Source organism: Pleurodeles waltl, chromosome 3_1, assembly GCF_031143425.1.
Source record: "Pleurodeles waltl isolate 20211129_DDA chromosome 3_1, aPleWal1.hap1.20221129, whole genome shotgun sequence".
NCBI classification, from domain to species: Eukaryota; Metazoa; Chordata; class Amphibia; order Caudata; family Salamandridae; genus Pleurodeles; species Pleurodeles waltl.
In genome coordinates this window covers 21,017,780-21,036,822 of record NC_090440.1, presented here as the reverse complement: position 1 = coordinate 21,036,822, position 19,043 = coordinate 21,017,780, and the positions used below count along the sequence as shown (strand labels likewise).

The 19,043-nt window shown below is 46.7% G+C and overlaps 1 protein-coding gene across 15 annotated transcripts in view; it reads left to right on the top strand.

The window, feature by feature from the left end:
• The window catches only part of DGKZ (diacylglycerol kinase zeta), a 731,702-nt gene that overhangs the window by 382,893 nt on the left and 329,766 nt on the right, over positions 1-19,043 (top strand). For 8 of the 15 annotated variants that reach the window (XM_069221731.1, XM_069221730.1, XM_069221728.1 and 5 more), the window contains one exon: positions 10,229-10,337. In XM_069221731.1, coding sequence (XP_069077832.1) covers positions 10,229-10,337 — 109 coding nt within the window. Of the gene's footprint in view, positions 1-4,711; positions 4,772-10,228; positions 10,338-19,043 lie in introns of all 15 variants that reach the window. The other 7 variants (XM_069221725.1, XM_069221729.1, XM_069221724.1 and 4 more) reach the window with 1 other exon arrangement.

Sequence of the window (19,043 nt, the reverse complement as noted above, 5' to 3'; positions counted from 1 at the left end):
ATTGTGCTCTGTGTGCACTGATCCTGCACTGTGTTACATTGTGCTCTGTTTGCACTGACCCTGCACTTTTGTTACATTGTGCTCTGTTTGCACTGACCCTGCACTAGTGTTACATTGTGCTCTGTGTGCACTGACCCTGCACTAGTGTTACATTGTGCTCTGTGTGCACTGACCCTGCACTAGTGTTACATTGTGCTCTGTTTGCACTGTCCCTGCACTAGTGTTACATTGTGCTGTGCTTGAGGTGACCCTTCTCTGGTGTTACATTGTGCTGTGATTGAGGTGACTCTGCACTGGTGTTACATTGTGCTCTGTTTACACACTGATCCTGCACTGGTGTTACATTGTGCTCTGTTTGCACTGATCCTGCTCTAGTGTTACATTGTGCTCTGTTTGCATTCACCCTGCACTGGTGTTACATTGTGCTCTGTTTGCATTCACCCTGCACTGGTGTTACAATGTGCTCTGTTTGCACTGACCCTGCGCTAGTGTTACATTGTGCTCTGTTTACACTGACCCTGCACTGGTGTTACATTGTGCTCTGTTTACACTGACCCTGCTCTGGTGTTACATTGTGCTGTGTTCACACTGACCCTGCACTGGTGTTACATTGTGCTCTGTTTACACTGACCCTGCACTGGTGTTACATTGTGCTCTGTTTGCACTGACCCTTCTCTGGTGTTACATTGTGCCCTGTTTGCACTGACCCTTCTCTGGTGTTACATTGTGCTCTGTTTGCACTGACCCTTCTCTGGTGTTACATTGTGCTGTGCTTGAGGTGACTTTGCACTTGGTGTTACATTGTGCTCTGTTTGCACTGACCCTTCTCTGGTGTTACATTGTGCTGTGCTTGAGGTGACTCTGCACTGGTGTTACATTGTGCTCTGTTTACACTGACCCTGCACTGGTGTTATATTGTGCTCTGTTTACACTAACCCTGCACTGGTGTTACATTGTGCTCTGTTTGCACTGACCCTGCACTGGTGTTACATTGTGCTTTGTTTGCACTGACCCTGCACTAGTGTTACATTGTGCTCTATGTGCACTGACCCTGCACTAGTGTTACACTGTGCTCTGTTTGCACTGAGCCTTCTCTGGTGTTACATTGTGCTGTGCTTGAGGTGACTCTGCACTGGTGTTACATTGTGCTCTGTTTACACTGACCCTGCACTGGTTTTACATTGTGCTTTGTTTGCACTGACCCTGCACTAGTGAGCACTGACCCTGCACTAGTGTTACATTGTGCTCTGTTTACACTGACCCTGCACTGGTGTTACATTGTGCTCTGTTTACACTGACCCTGTACTAATGTTACATTGTGCTTTGTTTGCACCGATCCTGCTCTAGTGTTACATTGTGCTCTGTTTACATTGACCCTGCACTAGTGTTACATTGTGCTCTGTTTGCATTCACCCTGCACTGGTGTTACAATGTGCTCTGTTTGCACTGACCCTGCACTAGTGTTACATTGTTCTCTGTTTACACTGACCCTGCACTGGTGTTACATTGTGCTCTGTTTGCACTGACCCTGCACTGGTGTTACATTGTGCTTTGTTTGCACTGACCCTGCACTGGTGTTACATTGTGCTCTGTTTACACTGACCCTGCACTGGTGTTACATTGTGCTCTGTTTGCACTGACCCTGCACTGGTGTTAAATTGTGCTTTGTTTGCACTGACCCTGCACTTGTGTTACATTGTGCTCTGTGTGCACTGACCCTGCACTAGTGTTACATTGTGCTCTGTTTGCACTGACCCTGCACTAGTGTTGCATTGTGCTTTGTTTGCACCGATCCTGCTCTAGGGTTACATTGTGCTCTGTTTACATTGACCCTGCACTAGTGTTACATTGTGCTCTGTTTGCATTCACCCTGCACTGGTGTTACAATGTGCTCTGTTTGTACTGACCCTGCACTGGTGTTACATTGTGCTCTGTTTACACTGACCATGCACTGGTGTTACATTGTACTGTGTTTGCACTGACCCTGCACTGGTGTTACATTGTGCCCTGTTTGCACTGACCCTGCTCTAGTGTTACATTGTGCTCTGTTTGCACTGACCCTTCTCTGGTGTTCCATTGTGCTGTGCTTGAGGTGACTCTGCACTGGTGTTACATTGTGCTCTGTTTACACTGACCCTGCACTGGTGTTACATTGTGCTCTGTTTGCACTGACCCTGCACTGGTGTTACATTGTGCTTTGTTTGCACTGACCCTGCACAGGTGTTACATTGTGCTCTGTTTACACTGACCCTGCACTAGTGTTGCATTGTGCTCTGTTTAAACTGACCCTGCACTAGTGTTACATTGTGCTCTGTTTGCATTCACCCTGCACTGGTGTTACAATGTGCTCTGTTTGCACTTATCCTGCACTGATGTTACATTGTGCTGTGTTTGCACTGACCCTGCTCTAGTGTTACATTGTGCTCTGTTTGCACTGACCCTTCTCTGGTGTTGCATTGTGCTGTGCTTGAGGTGACTCTGCACTGGTGTTACATTGTGCTCTGTTTACAGTGACCCTGCACTGGTGTTACATTGTGCTCTGCACTGACCCTGCACTGGTGTTACATTGTGCTCTGTGTGCACTGACCCTGCACTAGTGTTACATTGTGCTCTGTTTGCACTGACCCTGCACTGGTGTTACATTGTGCTCGGTTTACACTGACCCTGCTCTGGTGTTACATTGTGCTTTGTTTGCTCTGACCCTGCACTGGTGTTACATTGTGCTCTGTTTGCACTGACCCTGCACTGGTGTTACATTGTGCTCTGTTTACACTGACCCTGCACTGGTGTTACATTGTGCTTTGTTTGCACTGACCCTGCACTGGTGTTACATTGTGCTCTGTGTGCACTGACCCTGCACTAGTGTTACATTGTGCTCTGTTTACACTGACCCTACACTAGTGTTGCATTGTGCTCTGTTTAAACTGACCCTGCACTAGTGTTACATTGTGCTCTGTTTGCATTCACCCTGCACTGGTGTTACAATGTGCTCTGTTTGCACTTATCCTGCACTGGTGTTACATTGTGCTTTGTTTGCACTGACCCTGCACTAGTGTTACATTGTGCTCTGTGTGCCCTGACCCTGCACTAGTGTTACATTCTGCTGTGTTTGCACTGACCCTGCACTGGTGTTACATTGTGCTGTGTGTGCACTGATCCTGCACTGGTGTTACATTGTGCTCTGTGTGCACTGACCCTGCACTGGTGTTACATTGTGCTCTGTGTGCACTGATCCTGCTCTAGTGTTACATTGTGCTCTGTTTGCACTGATCCTGCTTTAGTGTTACATTGTGCTCTGTTTGCACTGACCCTGCACTAGTGTTACACTGAGGTGACCCTGCTCTGGTGTTACATTGTGCTGTGCTTGAGGTGACTCTGCACTGGTGTTACATTGTGCTCTGTTTACACTGACCCCGCACTGGTGTTACATTGTGCTCTGTTTGAGGTGACCCTGCTCTAGTGTTACATTGTGCCCTGTTTGCACTGACCCTGCACTGGTGTTTCATTGTGCTGTGTTTACACTGACCCTGCTCTAGTGTTACTTTGTGCTCTGTTTACACTGACCATGCACTGGTGTTACATTGTGCTCTCTTTGCACTGACCCTGCACTGGTGTTACATTGTGCTCTGTTTCAGGTGACTCTGCACTAGGGTTACACGTGTGCCCTGTTTGCACTGCTCCTGCACTGGTGTTACATTGTGCTCTGTTTGCACTGAGCAAACTGTGTAATGATGCTGCACTGTTGTTGATCTGAAGTCTGTTTGTAGTGAGACTGCACTGGTATTGCACTAATGTCTATCTGTTTGTAGTGCCCCTGCGCTGAAGTGACCAAGAGCGCTGTGGTTAGTTACCAAGCACCTCTATTAGAATGAGTTCTCTCTTTGCAGTGAGTGGCCCTGCGATGGTGTGTGTGCTCCACTGAACTCTGTCCCTGGAGTCACCATGCACTGATCTGACACAGGCATCGGTCTGTCTGTAGTCCCTGCAGAGTTGTGCCTTCTGTCTCACCTTTGTTGGACTGAACTCTTTTTCTAGTGACCTTGAGATCTCGATTTAGCTACCCTGCATCTATCTAAGACTGAGCTCTGTTTTTGCAGTGTCCCAGCTGTTGTGTGTTTGTGACACTGATCTCTTTCTGTATGTACTCACCCTGCACTGATGTGACACTGAGGTCTTACTGTTTGCAGTGACCCCGTACCTGTGTTAGGCTGAGCTCTCTTTCTGCAGTGACCCACAGTGAAGTTTGTGACACTGAGCTTGTTTTGTGTACTTACCCTGCAACAACAATACACTGAGCTCTACTGCTTGTAGTGTCTTTGCACTGGAGTTCTGACTGCTAATACTAACCCTGCACCAATGTTGCACTGGGCAGCCTTTTAATAGTGATTGTGCCACAATCCAACAGTCAGCAATGTTCACCATTTTTTAACCATTAGTCTTTTGCAGTCTTCAAAATAATATTGCATAAAATAATTTATATTCAATTTTTTACTAGAATTCTCACAAATCATGAATCATTTATTACAAAATGTTATTACTCAAGTAATATAAAATGGTAACCTGAAAACAGTTTACCTCTAACAAGAGGATCCTGAACATCTTGCTAAATAGCTCATGAATTGCTCGGTCACATTACATTTTGATATTTAACAACAAAAACATATAAAAAAGAGCTCCTTGGAAAGCCATCCCTGTCATTTTTTTACCGCAGCAGCACAATTGGCCTTCCCAGCCCGCGAGAAGAGATAGTCCGACGCCAGGCAATGAAGAGGTAAGCACTGCCAGTAGATGGCTGTATCTGTTGGGCTCTGGATCAACGCAAAACCTGAAGCTTCTCTTCATTTTCTTCCTCCTACCATTTGGAGGAGCCGTTTCCCATATTTTACCACATAGGTTCTTCTAAAATGAAAGCTGAATAGAAAATGTGGAACATTGGGTTTTTGTTAAGGCTGAGGCAGACTCTAAACGGTGTTGGAGAACTATGTATATTGGGATGAGGTCATAGTGAGGGTGAAATACACAGGCAGTGTTTCTCTGCTTACACGCAATATATTGTTCATATGTTATTCTATATGTGAATATACGGGTGAAGGACCTACCTTTCATTGATAATTTAAAGGTAAGTCACCTGAGTGTAGGGGGAGATAAAACATAGTGTTAGGGTAGACAATCGGGTATATATAGCGACTACATGAGACTCACACAGACGATATTTGCTTTAAAACTTGGTGTAGGACTTGAATGCACAATTGTGGCACACGTTGTGTCTTGTCCATACTTTTAAATAGCCCATCCTCTCTTTTCACTTTATTCATGTGATCATATAGTTGCTGATGTCATTATTGATGGTAGAGTGTCCTCTCTCACATGAAAAAGTCATTCATTTTTAGGGTTTACATCTCTCCGTAAGTATATGTGCGAGATACACCGGGGGAGTGTTGAGAAGCGGCCTGTGGAAGTATACTTGGCTCATTCATTCTCTTTTTGATTTCTTAACACCCAGGAGTATCATTGTTGCGTCCCTGGGTGTTGGTGAGTAGTCTAAACACCCAACGTTGCTCATATTCCATAAGCGATTTGTTCATATTGGAGCTTCCTTTGCCTAGTGTCTCTGTCATGTACCACTCTGTGTCCAGCCCCTGCTGCTTCTTGCCTTGTTCTGGGATGTGTCTTCATCCTGCTGTCTCTTCCCTGGGTGTGTTGATGATCAACCCATTAGCGGCTGAGATGCTTGTGTTTATATCTAGAGGGCTCCCTCTGCCCTGTGTTCCCTTTGCCCTCTGTTGCCTCTGCCTCGTGCTGCCCCTGCACTCTGCCGCCACTGCCTTGTGCTGCCCCTGCCCTGTGCTCCCTCTGCTTCCTCTTCCCTCTGCTACCCCTTCCCTCTGCTACCCTTGCCCTCTGCTACCCTTGCTGTCTCTGGCCTCTGCTATGTTACCTCTGTCCTACGCTGCCTCTGCCCTGTTCAATCCTTGCCCTGTGCTGCCCCTGCCCTCTGCTATGTTGCCTCTGCCCTGTGCTGCCCCTGCCATCTGCTACCCCTGCCAACTGCTACCCCTACCCTCTGCTTCCCCTGCCCTCTGCTTCCTCTGCTGCCTCTGCTCTCTGCTATGTGACCTCTGCTCTCTGCTATGTTACCTCTGCCCTGTGCTGCCCCTGCCATCTGCTGCCCCTGCCATCTGCTACCTCTGCCATCTGCTACCTCTGCCCGCTCAACCTACAAGAAAAGAAAGTACTGTTCTTCATTTTGGATTTCACAGGCCTCCAAGAGGCACTATAAGATATGATACCACTAACAAGCCCATTTTATTTCACCCAACTGTAAGGTGCATTATGGGACTTGTAGTTTTGCTTTTACCATTTTGCTTATGGCTCAAACCCCAACAACCCAGTGGTGTTGGCTAATGTGTAGGCTCTGGCTGAAGGTGCCATCCATGAGATGGAGTCACTTGTCAGCTATGTTTTAAAACTTTATTAACGCATCTATTCTATTCCCAAAGCTGCTTGTTTGACATGTAAAACAAAAGTAAACTCCACCCACCTTTTGAGAGTGTTCACTCTTTCATTCACATCTTGTATTAAAACAAGCGTTGGCAATACAAATTTTATTGCCTTTTGTGTAGTGGAAAGATTTTTATAAAGCTTAACATCAACAAAGATACAGCATGACAGCAGCAGCACAAGCTTTCCTAGTGCACGGAATAAGGAAAGGACCTTTGTCACTAGTAGAGGAACATTTCACACACACAGGAAAGGTACAGCTCAGGTATCTAACACACTAAACTTCCCTTCTAGCATTTCGTAAAAACTTGAAGACCTGGCTGCTTTAGATTGGTAATCAGCCTGCATCCTTCTGCTCAGTGTCAGAAACCCCTATTTGCGTAGCTTATGTGCTTTATATTTTTTTTAAAATGGAGAGGGAGGAGGTAAAGGGCTGTTGTAGGCTCTCCGTAAATAGACAGGAGAAGTGCAAACCTCCTCTCAGAAACTGCCAAACAACTTATCATACATGCATGTACTCCTGTAGGATGATAAACGCTCACCGGCTTCATGCGCTATACCTCATCAGAGTGTTCGACATCTAGCACTGGGAAGCACCTGGGAGCAGTACTGTTCACTGATTGGACAGTCTCCTAGTAATGGGTAGGCCTGGGCGGAGCTCACAGAGTTTCACTCTGTGGAATTCCGCAGAGTTCCCTAAAAACTCAGCGGGATTCTGCAGAGTTCTGCGAGCAGCAAAATTCCGGTACGTTGCACTGCTGGTGCTGATTTTTAGCACATGAGCGTGTCTTGCGCTGTAAAATTAGCGCAGACGGCAACACGTGGCACAGTAGAGGGTGCTACTTCTTTCTGACACTCGAGTAGATCTACTTGAGCGGCAGCTTTTCTAACAAGAGCCGTAACAACCTGCCGCAGCCATCCACATCACCGGGAAGCGCTCTAGCATTCGATTCTTGCACTAGCCATGCGTGAGAAAATACTCCGCCAGGCAGTGGTTGGTAGGGATTTTTGCAGAACTCCATGCTCCAAGCATAGCAGGGAGTGAGCAAAACTCTGCAACCTCCGGAGGAGCAGAGTGTACCACCCACCCCTAGTTATGGGATCCTAGCTTGGATCATGTTACATTCCTTATATCAACATACATGTTCTCCCTTTGTTAAACTGTCAGACCTATTTATATAAATTTTGAGCGAGCTAAATGTGCTTTTACTCTCTTTTTCCTACCCCAAGATTAAAAGGGTCAAGCACTGAATCCTGCTTCCCTTTTCTGTCTACATCTTTCAGCATTTTATTATTGCCCCTAGGGGGGCCGGTGCCTTCCCCAGAGGCATATTTCATCAAATACTGTGAAACAGTTACTGGTTCTTAGGGATTTTATGCCTACACATTCATTACCTTATGTGTTTTTCCATCTGATGAGGCAACAGCAGTGGAAACAACCCTTGTTCATATAAGTTGTGCACCTTGTGGGCACAAACAGCGCAAGCTTCCCTCCTTCAGACGACCGGTACAGCCAGGGCATCTCAGCGCAAGCTTTCCCCAGAACAAGACACATGCAAATTGGGCACCAGCAGTGCAAGTTTTATGTCCTTGCAGAACAGAGGCAGCAGTAAAACGAGCTTCCCTCACTCGCACAGTAGCAGTGATAGTAAGCAAGCAAGCTTCTCTCACTCACACAGTAGCAGTGACAGTACCAAAGCGTGTTTCCCTCGATCACACAGTAGCAGTGACAGTACCAAAGCGAGCTTCCCTCATTCACACAGTAGCAGTGACATCACCAAAGCAAGCTTCCCTCACTCACACAGTAGAGTAGCAGTGACACTACCAAAGCGAGCTTCCCTCACTCACACACTAGCAGTGACAGTGCCAAATCGATCTTCCCTTGCGCGCACACTAGCAGTGATAGTACCAAAGCGAGCTTCCCTCACTCACACACTAGCAGTGATAGTAGCAAAGCAAGCTTCCCTCACTCACACAGTGCTAGTGACAGTAGAAAAATGAGCTTCCTTCGCTCCCACAGTAGCAGGGACAATATCAAAGCGAGCTTCCCTCGCTTGCACAGTAGCAGTGACAATATCAAAGCGAGTTTCCCTCACTCGCACAGTAGCAGTGTCAGTAGCAAAGGGAGCTTCCCTCGCTTGCTGAGTACCAGTGACAGTAGCAAAGTGAGCTTCCCTAGCTTGCACAGTAGCAGTGACAGTAGCCAAGCGATCTTCCCTCGCTTGCACAGTAGCAGTGACAGTAGCAAAGCGAGCTTCCTTCGCTTGCTGAGTACCAGTGACAGTAGCAAAGCGAGCTTCCCTAGCTTGCACAGTAGCAGTGACAGTAGCAAAGCAAGCTTCCCTCGCTTGCACAGTAGCAGTGACAGTAGCAAAGCGAGCTTCCTTCGCTTGCACAGTAGCAGTGTCAGTAGCAGAGCGAGCTTCCCACGCTTGCACAGTAGCAGTGTCAGTAGCAAAGCGAGCTTCCCTCGCTTGCACAGTAGCAGTGACAGTAGCAAAGGGAGCTTCCCTCGCTCGCACAGTAGCAGTGTCAGTCGTAAAAGCGAGCTTTCCCCTCAATCGCACAGTAGCATCCCTAACCATATACCAGAACTTGTCCGGCAGGCATTTATTTAAATGTATAATTGACTACAGTATGCTGATCTGAGGAGGGCATGGGCCTACACTATCCTATGTTGTGTGAAACCATATGAACACAGTTGAAGATAATCAAATAGGGAGGGGATGTTTTGTGGGGCTGCTGCCATCTTTTGTGTACAGCATCACACCAGGGGTTCATCATACCTGGTCATAACTGCAGCCCTTCTGTGGCCTTCAAACCCTTGAGAGGTGCCCATTCTACCCATGATGAATATCTGTGATATAGGAGGCTCAGGGCCCCCCCTCATTTTTTGTTATGCTGCTGCTCCCTAGGGTTGATATCTGGGCAAGAGAGCGGTTGCTGGACGTACCTAGGATGTATTAGAGGTGGTCAGTGGGCTGCTCTGCTTGTGGTGGCCTCTGTGATGCTATTGTTGGCCATCGGGTGAGTTTACCTGTCCAAGAGGCAGGAAGTATGTGTAGCTCCTCTCAGGTGCCCACGCCCAGTAGTTTACACAGCCCTTAACATACTGCCCTGGGCTCCAGCTGGGTGTGGGCCTCTGTCACATCTTCAGACTTCTAGGACACAACAGGGCCGAGGAATAGTTTACTCTGTTCTCCAGTAATGTCCAGGGCCCCTGTGATTTCTAAGGTCCCTGCATGTTTATTGTAGCCTCCTTGCAGATGCTAACTGTGTGATGCAGTATTCAGGGGCCTCCTTGTGTCCTGGGATCCTGGAATGTTGTCCAAGTGCCCGGGAATGATTCGGTCCCTGGGGTGATTTATCCACCCAGTGGACTCTTAGAGTCTCCTATGGGATCTCGGCGCCCACGGTTAGTGTACTGATCGTGGCTTCAAGTGTTTCCTAGCCCTATCGGATGTTCCGGTCCTTGGGAACCTAACACGGGATTCCTCTACCCTCTCTAGAGTTGTTGGAAGATGTTTACTGTCGGGTACACTGCTGAAAGCTTGTAGAGAATGATTGGTCCCTGGGATGCTGTTCAGGGCCCCTGGAATGTTAGGGTCTCTGGCTTGTCCCAGATGCCTGGGATGTAGATAGATCCCTTAAGATGTTCTTCTGTCAATGTTCTCCTCAAGAGCGCATTAATGTTTCTTTATCCTGACCCGGCTTCCTTCTTTTCCAGAAAAGCCATTGCCAAGTCTGGACTCCAGCACATGGTCGCCCAGTCACCTAGCGTGGGAGCGGCGAGGACCCCTTCTGACCGGGACATCTGCAGCACTGTGGACTGGAGTGTGAGTGAGGCCACAGTGTGTCTTCCTTCTCTCCTTACAGTGTATCCTCATTCTCCCCATACAGTGTATCTTCCTTCCCTCCATAGTGTATCTTCCTTCTCTCCACAGTGTATCTTCCTTCTCTCCACAGTGTATTTTCCTCCTTTCCATAGTGTATCTTCCTTCTCTCCACATTGTGTATCTTCCTTCTTTCCACATTGTGTATCTTCCTTCTTTCCACATTGTGTATCTTCCTTCTCTCCACAGTGTATCTTCCTCCTTTCCATAGTGTATCTTTCTTCTCTCCATAGTGCATCTTCCTTCTCTCCATACAGTGTATCTTCCCACTCTCCACAGTGTGTATCTTCCTTCTCTCCACAGTGTGTATCTTCCTTCTCTCCATACAGTGTATCTTCCTTCTCTCCACAGTGTGTATCTTCCTTCTCTCCACAGTGTATCGTCCTTCTCTCCTTACAGTGTATCTTCGTTCTCTCCATACAGTGTCTCTTCCTTCTCTCCACAGTGTGTCTCTTCCTTTTCTCCATAGTGTATCTTCCTTCTCTCCATACAGTGTCTCTTCCTTCTCTCCATAGTGTGTCCTCCTTCTCTCCATACAGTGTATCTTCCTTCTCTCCATACAGTGTATCTTCCTTCTCTCCTTACAGTGTGTCTTCCTTCTCTCCACAGTGTATCTTCCTTCTTTCCACAGTGTGTATCTTCCTTCTTTCCATAGTGTGTATCTTCCTTCTCTCCATACAGTGTCTCTTCCCTCCCTCCATAGTGTATCTTCCTTCTCTCCATAATGTATCTTCCTTCTCTCCATAGTGTGTATCTTCCTTCTTTCCATAGTGTGTATCTTCCTTCTCGCCATACAGTGTCTCTTCCTTCTCTCCATACAGTATATCCTTCTTCTCTCCACAGTGTGTATCTTCCTTCTCTCCATAGTGTGTATCTTCCTTCTCTCCATACAGTGTATCTTCCTTCTCTCCACAGTGTGTATCTTCCTTCTCTCCACGGTGTATCTTCATTCTCTTCATAGTGTATCTTCCTTCTCTTCACCGTGTATCTTTGTTCTCTTCATAGTGTATCTTCCTTCTCTCCACAGTGTGTATCTTCCTTCTCTCCACAGTGTATCTTCTTTCTCTCCACAGTGTGTATCTTCCTTCTCTCCACCGTGTATCTTCGTTCTCTTCATACAGTGTATCTTCCTTCTCTCCACAGTGTATCTTCCTTCTCTCCATACAGTGTATCTTCCTCCTCTCCATACAGTGTATCTTCCTTCTCTCCACAGTGTATCTTCCTTCTCTCCTTACAGTGTGTCTTCCTTCTCTCCTTACAGTGTCTCTTCCTTCTCTCCGTGTGCATCTTGCTTCTCTCCATACAGTGTATCTTCCCTCTCTCCATAGTGTCTCTTCCTTCTTTCCATACAGTGTTTCCTCCTTCTCTCCACAGTGTATCTTCCTTCTCTCCACAGTGTATCTTACCTGTGTCCAGAGTGTATCTTCCTTCTGTCTATACAGAGTATCTTCCTTCTCTCCATAGTGTATCTTTGCCCTCTCCACACAATGTAACTTTGCCCTCTCCACACAATATATCTTTCCCTCTATATACAATGTATCATTGCACTCTTAATGATTTTTCATTGCTTCCGCCAATCTTCCTCTCTTGATTATCTGGGCCCCCTTTCCCCTCACTCCCTCCTTTGCCGTTTCACCCCATGTTCCATTTTTGCTCCAAATGATGAAAGTATTCCTTCCATCAGCAAAGCCTCTCCAAGGACCATCCGCGCTGGACATCTGCTCTGATAGACACCTTATGGTCGAAGCCGGGGTTCCCTCGCTGGGACGTTTAGATGGGCCACAAATGTTATTTAAGTCCCTTACCCCTTGCGGACCTTTTATTTTAACAGATGCATAGATCTGATATGGAAAATTCATTTTAGTGAAATCCCTGAGTCCTAAATGGATTAAAATCCCTGGTCCTGGAGGCGACGTTTTGCTCTCGGTGTATTGGAAGTGTTTGAGCTGGTGTCAGGGAACCGGTACAATTTTCCTACATTGCACCCAAGACATGGAATGACCTCCCCCAACTCATCAGCGCCTCCTCCTCATTCCTTGAGTTCCGCAAGAAGCTGAAGTCCTGGCTGTTCCTATAAGCACCTTGGGCACCACACACCCGACCAAGCGCCTGGGTACCCTCTTGGGTGATTAGTGCGCTATACAAATCAACATAAGCCACAGTGCAGGGGAAGCGAGGTGCACTGGTTGCGAGACATGGATGAACAGAGAGGGTTGGAAGATTCTCACCCCCACGGTTCGGGTTACAAGCCCCCCGCACCTAGTTTTCTGCTGCCGCCAACCATCGGTGTCCTCACCGCCTGAGGAAGGGACAATACTCATCCTTGATTATGGATGGTAATGCACTGTCAGTGTGTCTGTCCCAGGAAAGCTTAGCACTGCGGATGCATGTGTGGGACTGTAGGTGTGAGCACAATATGGCTGTGTCTAAGGCCCACCAGAGTCAAGCACTGTGTGTTTGTGTGTGTCTGTGTGTGTGTGTGAGCGTGTATAATGCCCGCCAGAGTCTAGCACTGTGGGCACACTGGGCGCGTCTGTCCTGGTGGAGTCTAGCGCTTTGTGTTGATACACTGTGGGTCTTTGTCTGGTCCTGCAGAGTCAAGCACTGTGCATTTGTCTGTGTGTGTGTGTGTGTGTGTGTCAGGGCACTGTGAGCGTGTATAATGCGTGGCTGAGTCTCACACTCTGGGTGTGAGCACACTTGCTGCTTGTCCAGTTAGTCCAGTATTGTGTTGGTGGAGCAAAATTAAAAAAACAAAGTGCGGAACTAACAGTGAGCGGGTGTGTAACTTACACAAATTAAACAGATGTGACACAGACTAATTATTGGGGCCTTTTGGCTCAGTGCCTCTCTTTATTTGAATTTTCTTTTCAGTTACCAAAGGAGTGAATACTCGTTCTGACTGCGCTCCACTCTCAGCTGTTTTTCCTCTGTCACCCAGCTATTGTCCTTAATGTGTCTTTCTTTGTAAAAAGACCTGAATTAAAGTGTAGTAAAGCCTGATACACGGGTGCGTATCACACCCCATGTATGTAGCGGTGGCAGGTAAGGGGGTGCACTGGTGCCCAATTCACATTTCTCATTCCACTCTCCTGAAAAGAACACTTTCTGGCTTTTCCTTCTTTTTAACAGAAAGGGGCTGGTGCCCCGTCCTTCACGACCCCCAGCTCACGGTCACATTTGCTGCTTTAGACCTCTGGATGTCAAACTGTGCCCCACTGTGTAATAGCAGTAATACATTGTTACCATTTTGTTACAACTGTTGCTCTCTGAGACAATGCTAATGACATCGCAGGCAGTATTATTCAATGGGACATCACAGATGCTTGCTCTGCCATTCAGAACATTATGTTGTGGGTCTTTTTCCACTGCATGGACCAATGGCGCCACCCTGTGCCCGTATTATATGCTACATGTAAACATGCAGGTGCTTTGACTTTGCCAGTGCTTGTTCTGGATTGTATCACATCCTAATTACACATCATTGCAAACTTAGGGCATGATTTAGAACTCTTTCACAATGGTGACAGATATCCTGTCTGCCGAAATTTAAATCCCATAGAAGATGATGGGATTTAGATTTCAGCGGCCGGGTTTACGTCGCCATGGTGACGGAGTAACCCGCCAGACGAGTTCTAAAAAAAAACTGTAAACTTCACACTTGTATAGCGCACTACTCACCCGTTAGGATCTCAAGGCGCTGTACGCATACCGCTGTGGAACCCCTCGTGGCATTTCCCTGTGAGGCGCCCACTCCTGGGCACCCCCAGGGTGAAGCCAGGCATCCAAGCACTGTTGGGGCCGTTGTGGAGATTAAGCAAGCTATTGCCCAGAGTTACAGAGTGGGACCCATTAATTAGATTAGGCACCGAGGCGAGAATTATCTGGTCCAAGGGAATTGAGCCCAAGACATGCCGAGGCGGGGCTTGATCCCTGGTCCCGGGCCAGATCTCTGTATCAGAGGTCTGCCACTCTAACCATTGTGCTACACCTCTCCACAGGCCCTTTGTCTACTTCTCCCTTCATCATTTCACTCATGACTGGCTTCCTGTCCTCCGCACGTGTGGAGGGGACAGCTGTCGCCCAGCTATCAACATAGTTTTGATGGTAAGTAAAAGATTTATGTTCTGACACCTCTAGAAATCTTATAAACTTTCTGGATTTAGGCCTAACCCCCTGGCACCCACCCTCTCCCCCCCAAAAAAAATTCTACTACCGAAGTTAAAGTTTCCTTTCTGTTTGATTCCCCGAAACCACCTAAACATGCCAAAGAGTAAAGGATGACACTCTTACGGCCTCCTTTTCATCACCCCCTGATCTGAACTGCCCAAATAAGGTATACCGACTATGCAAATTGGTTTCTCTCCGTTGTCAATAATTTAACCCCGTAGTAAAGTCCTAAAGAGCAGATAAACCCACTCTTGTGACTTCTTAAACTCACACTAGAAACCAGAGAGGAAGGAAGTAGCATCAACATTATTCTTCAGAATCTCGAAGTTTCTTCAAGAACAAACTTGTGATCTATAAAAGGGATATTTATCTCCCACATTAATGGTTCTATTCTTACTGTCTTATGTCTGCTTTAAAAACACAAAAAGAGACCTTTACGATTATTAATTACATTATTAATGTCCTGACATCCAAGCTTCCTTGTCTACTCAAGACTTTTGTGGTAAACATTCTCAGTTGTTTATTGATACAATTGTCACAATATGTCAAGGATGGAAAGTAATTTCTGTTCTTTAACTCAGGGCCTTAAGATCCCTCTGTTCTAACACAAGGCACCAAAGAAGGTAACCTTACCCTTAATATTGGTCGTCCATGCTCCTTTAAGAAATTTGAAAATCCTGATTAACTAGCTACTGAAATGTATGATGAAGCGTGGACCTTGTTCTCACTGCGACCTTCTTCCTATTACAGTTTTACATAAGAATATACTGTAACTAAATATACTCTCACTTTCATGTAGTCTCGTTGTCCCTGATCTGCAGTATTGCACCCTTTGGTCTCAAGCAGGGCATTGATGAGCCGCTATTAAAGGAAGCAACTGTGGATTCAGAAGAGGGTTTCAGGTACTATCTCATCCCTCTTCCTACTGTAGCCAGAATTCTGACAACCAACTTTTGTTTTCTGTTAAGGTCATGGTTTGTCAGAGGATTGTCATGTAGGCCCAGTCGCAGCACTGAAATAGCTCTGTTGTATCAGAGATCCTTAAAATGTCAACTGAGAGAAACGCCACCTGCACTCTAATTTTGTTAGACCTTTCAGTTTGCCTTTCGCACTATGGATCACACTTTTAAGTTGCTAGACTGAAACAATGCAGTGTCTAAGGTATTGCCCTTGACTGGTTTGTTTAATTTCTCTCTGGAAGATCCCATATAGTGATGTTCAACAATAATTCTTCATTGGCTGTTGTTGTTAACAGTGTAGTCCCTTAGGGCTCCATTCTTCCCCTCTCCTTTTAAATATACATACACTTCTACTGCCGCTTTTAATGAGGATATTTGTTGTTCCTCTTATACTTATGCAGATGATAAGCAGCTGATCTTTCAGATAGGTGAGCAGGGTCTCAGCTCAAAAATGTCTTTGTAATGTCAAGATATTGGATGTAACATGTTTGCTAATGAAGAACATGGCCAAGACTGAAGAATTGATAGTAAACAATAGTTGCTCATCCTGGTCCACATCTGAGTGGACAGTAGCTCTTTGTTCTGCACCCCAGTTATCGGGAATGAGTGGACAGTACCCTTCAGTCTGGTCCCCATCCAACGGGACGGAGTGGACAGTAGCTCTTTAGTCTGGACCCAGTTCACCGGAACTGAGTGGACAGTACCCTTCAGTCTGGTCCCCATACATTAGGACGTAGTGGACAGTAGCTTTTTAGTCTGGACCCCGTTTACCGGGCTGGACTCTGCTAGTTATTCTCCCATCTCTGTGAATGCGGTCCGGGCTCTGAGTGAGGCTGAATGTCCACCTTCATTCTTAGATCTTGGGAGCATCTTCTGCCTGGGCCTTATACTTTTGTAAGGAGGGACCTATTCTCTGCTTCTTTCAGAAGAAAGCAAACCTATGACTATTTCTGCTGTTATAGGTGCAAGGGTTTATTATTTTAATTCCCTCTTGTTATCTTGGGATGTCTAAGAGCCAACCTCAGAAGCTCCAAGCTATCCACAGTCAAGATGCAAGACTGAGTACCGGAGCTGACTAATTTTCTTAGACCGGTCCAACTTGACAGAAGCGGCCAGAACCTACATGGGTTCCAGTTCTGCAGATAATTCACTTTAAGGCTTTTTGTATTCTCTTCAGGGTTTAATGGGTCAGCTCCCGGTGCCCTGAAGATCTCTGCAGTCATCCAAATCCAACCTTCTAGATATTGCATGTATTAAGAAGTCCTCCAGCAGAGGTCAGCCCTTTGTTGTGCTGGCTGCACATCTCAAGAAGAACCCCCCTACCTCTGGAAAAAAGAATCTTACTTAAAACTCAGAAACCGCCTCAGTAAATACCATCCTTTTCGCTTCTCCCTGTTTAAGCGACAAGAGACCTATAGGTGGTTGTTGGGCTCTCTATATTGCAGCAGCAATTAAGTGATGGATGAAATTCTTGATTTAATCGCAGCCACGGACAACAACTCCGGCCCGCATCCCAGTCCTTTGCTTTTCACCCTCTAGACATATGGACGTCAATTCACAAAAATACAAGGGGTAGCGGAAGTGACATCACACGCCCTTTTACCATCAGTTCTACTCACACGCACGTTCCTACACATACACACATATTCACGCTCATCACACACACACACACACACTCATTTATGTAAACACACATTCACCCACAAGCACGAACTCAGCATACATTTAAAAGCATTTTTTCATTTATCTCAGCTGCCAGGGAGGGTAATACTCCAGCTAATAGTACTCCATTTTTTATGACAGTAATATTGAGTAATGAAACAGTGTTCACTATCAGTGTAGCAACCAAATTGACAGAAAACAGAGATTGGAGCACCAACTGGCATCCATAAGGACGAGCTGCCACTGTGTTCCGGGCTCTGCTTTTGCCACCTCCTAGGCCAAGTGTCGCACTGCAGTACCAGGGGGTAAAACGGGCAAGCCAGGGGTTGCAGGTGTGACGCCTGATGACCCTAAATGGCTTCCGTGGTCCTATGGAAGTCAGTCTTGATGTAGCTCCAATAGGAACAGTCCAGCCTGAACTCCCAGATCAGGTCCACTCCAGATGGTAACACAGGCCACCCAGACTGGCTTCGACCTAGTTTGGTCATGTCCCTGAGGTGTAGCTTGAGTCCTGTGTGTACGGGCCCGTGTCTGGCCTTACCGATCACACTTAAGGTGTTTACTTCAGCAAGAACAAAGATGGATGGAGAGAATGCTTGAATTAATATAAAAAACGAGCAATCAGTCGGGCTGACTCCGAGTCCATCATTTTTCACCCACAATGCCACTGGGGGCAAATTAACATAATACTCCAATGGCCGAAGCCACCCGAGCAGGCTCCTCTTGCGGGGACTCCTCCAGGTGGCAGGGCCATCTCTTGTGGGGTCATCCAGGCTGCAGTGCATGCTCCTGCTGAGCGCACCCCCCACCATCTGTCACCCTTGGCTTCTTCCGCCTCCTTCGGACAGTGTAGGCCTAGCAAGCCTCTTCACAGTGGGCGTGGCTTGATACTGACCACTCTCTGCGCTAGGTGGCCCACCCTAGGCTCTATAGCAGGCAGAAGAGTGACACAGAGCAGGATCATCTGCACGTGCTGGCCTGTCCTGGACTCTGATTGCAGGACACAGACAGTCTGCTTTCTCTGCGTGGCTCTGCTACGGTTACCCTGGTTATCCCTTCCCGAACTCTCTTCTTCAGCAGCAGGAGCTCTGTGCAGGGACAACTTAAGGATTTTGGGACACCTGATTGGAACAACTTTGGATTTATGATCCAGTTTCAGCTCTTTCATGCCCTCTTTGGCCAGGTCCCGGACAGTGCCGGGACTCAATTCTTAATGTGTTCACATCTAACATTCAGGGACAGTGACGTGCGTTTTCAGTATTATTACACAGCAGCAGCTCTCTAATATTTATGACAATAATCTCTGTGACACCCCAATTTCTCATATTTGAGATCTGTTTTGATCTAAATGAAACTTTTTTATGGATGTTGCATGAAACATAAACACAACATTTCTCTGCAAAATGTCTCTGATGGACTCTCACATCTCCCACAATAAAAGTAAATTTGAGGAAAACGGTATTTAAAACTATCTGTTTAAGAATTATTCAAGGTCACCAGGGCAAGGGAGGCTGCAGAACAGAGCTGCGTCTATCAGGGCCCCTGAAAGGCTGGACTAGAGCCCAGTTTGCCCGGCCTTACAACATCTCTGGCTCTGTGTACCACTCCAGGACACCGGCTGTCCACCTCCTCGGCTGTCATGTGCAGCAACATCTGTAAGTCAGGTTCTTCTGTTCTCAGAGCAGTAACAATGATGTCAGTGAATTTATTCTGTAAACACCGGATACACAATGTCTTCAGCACATTTTTGTGGCAGGCTGTGAAGTGGTAAGCTCTCCCTGCTGTGCCAAATGTCATGGTATGCCCTGGTTCACAAAAATAAGTCCTTGTGGTGCCCACCAGCTGAGATTAAGAACAA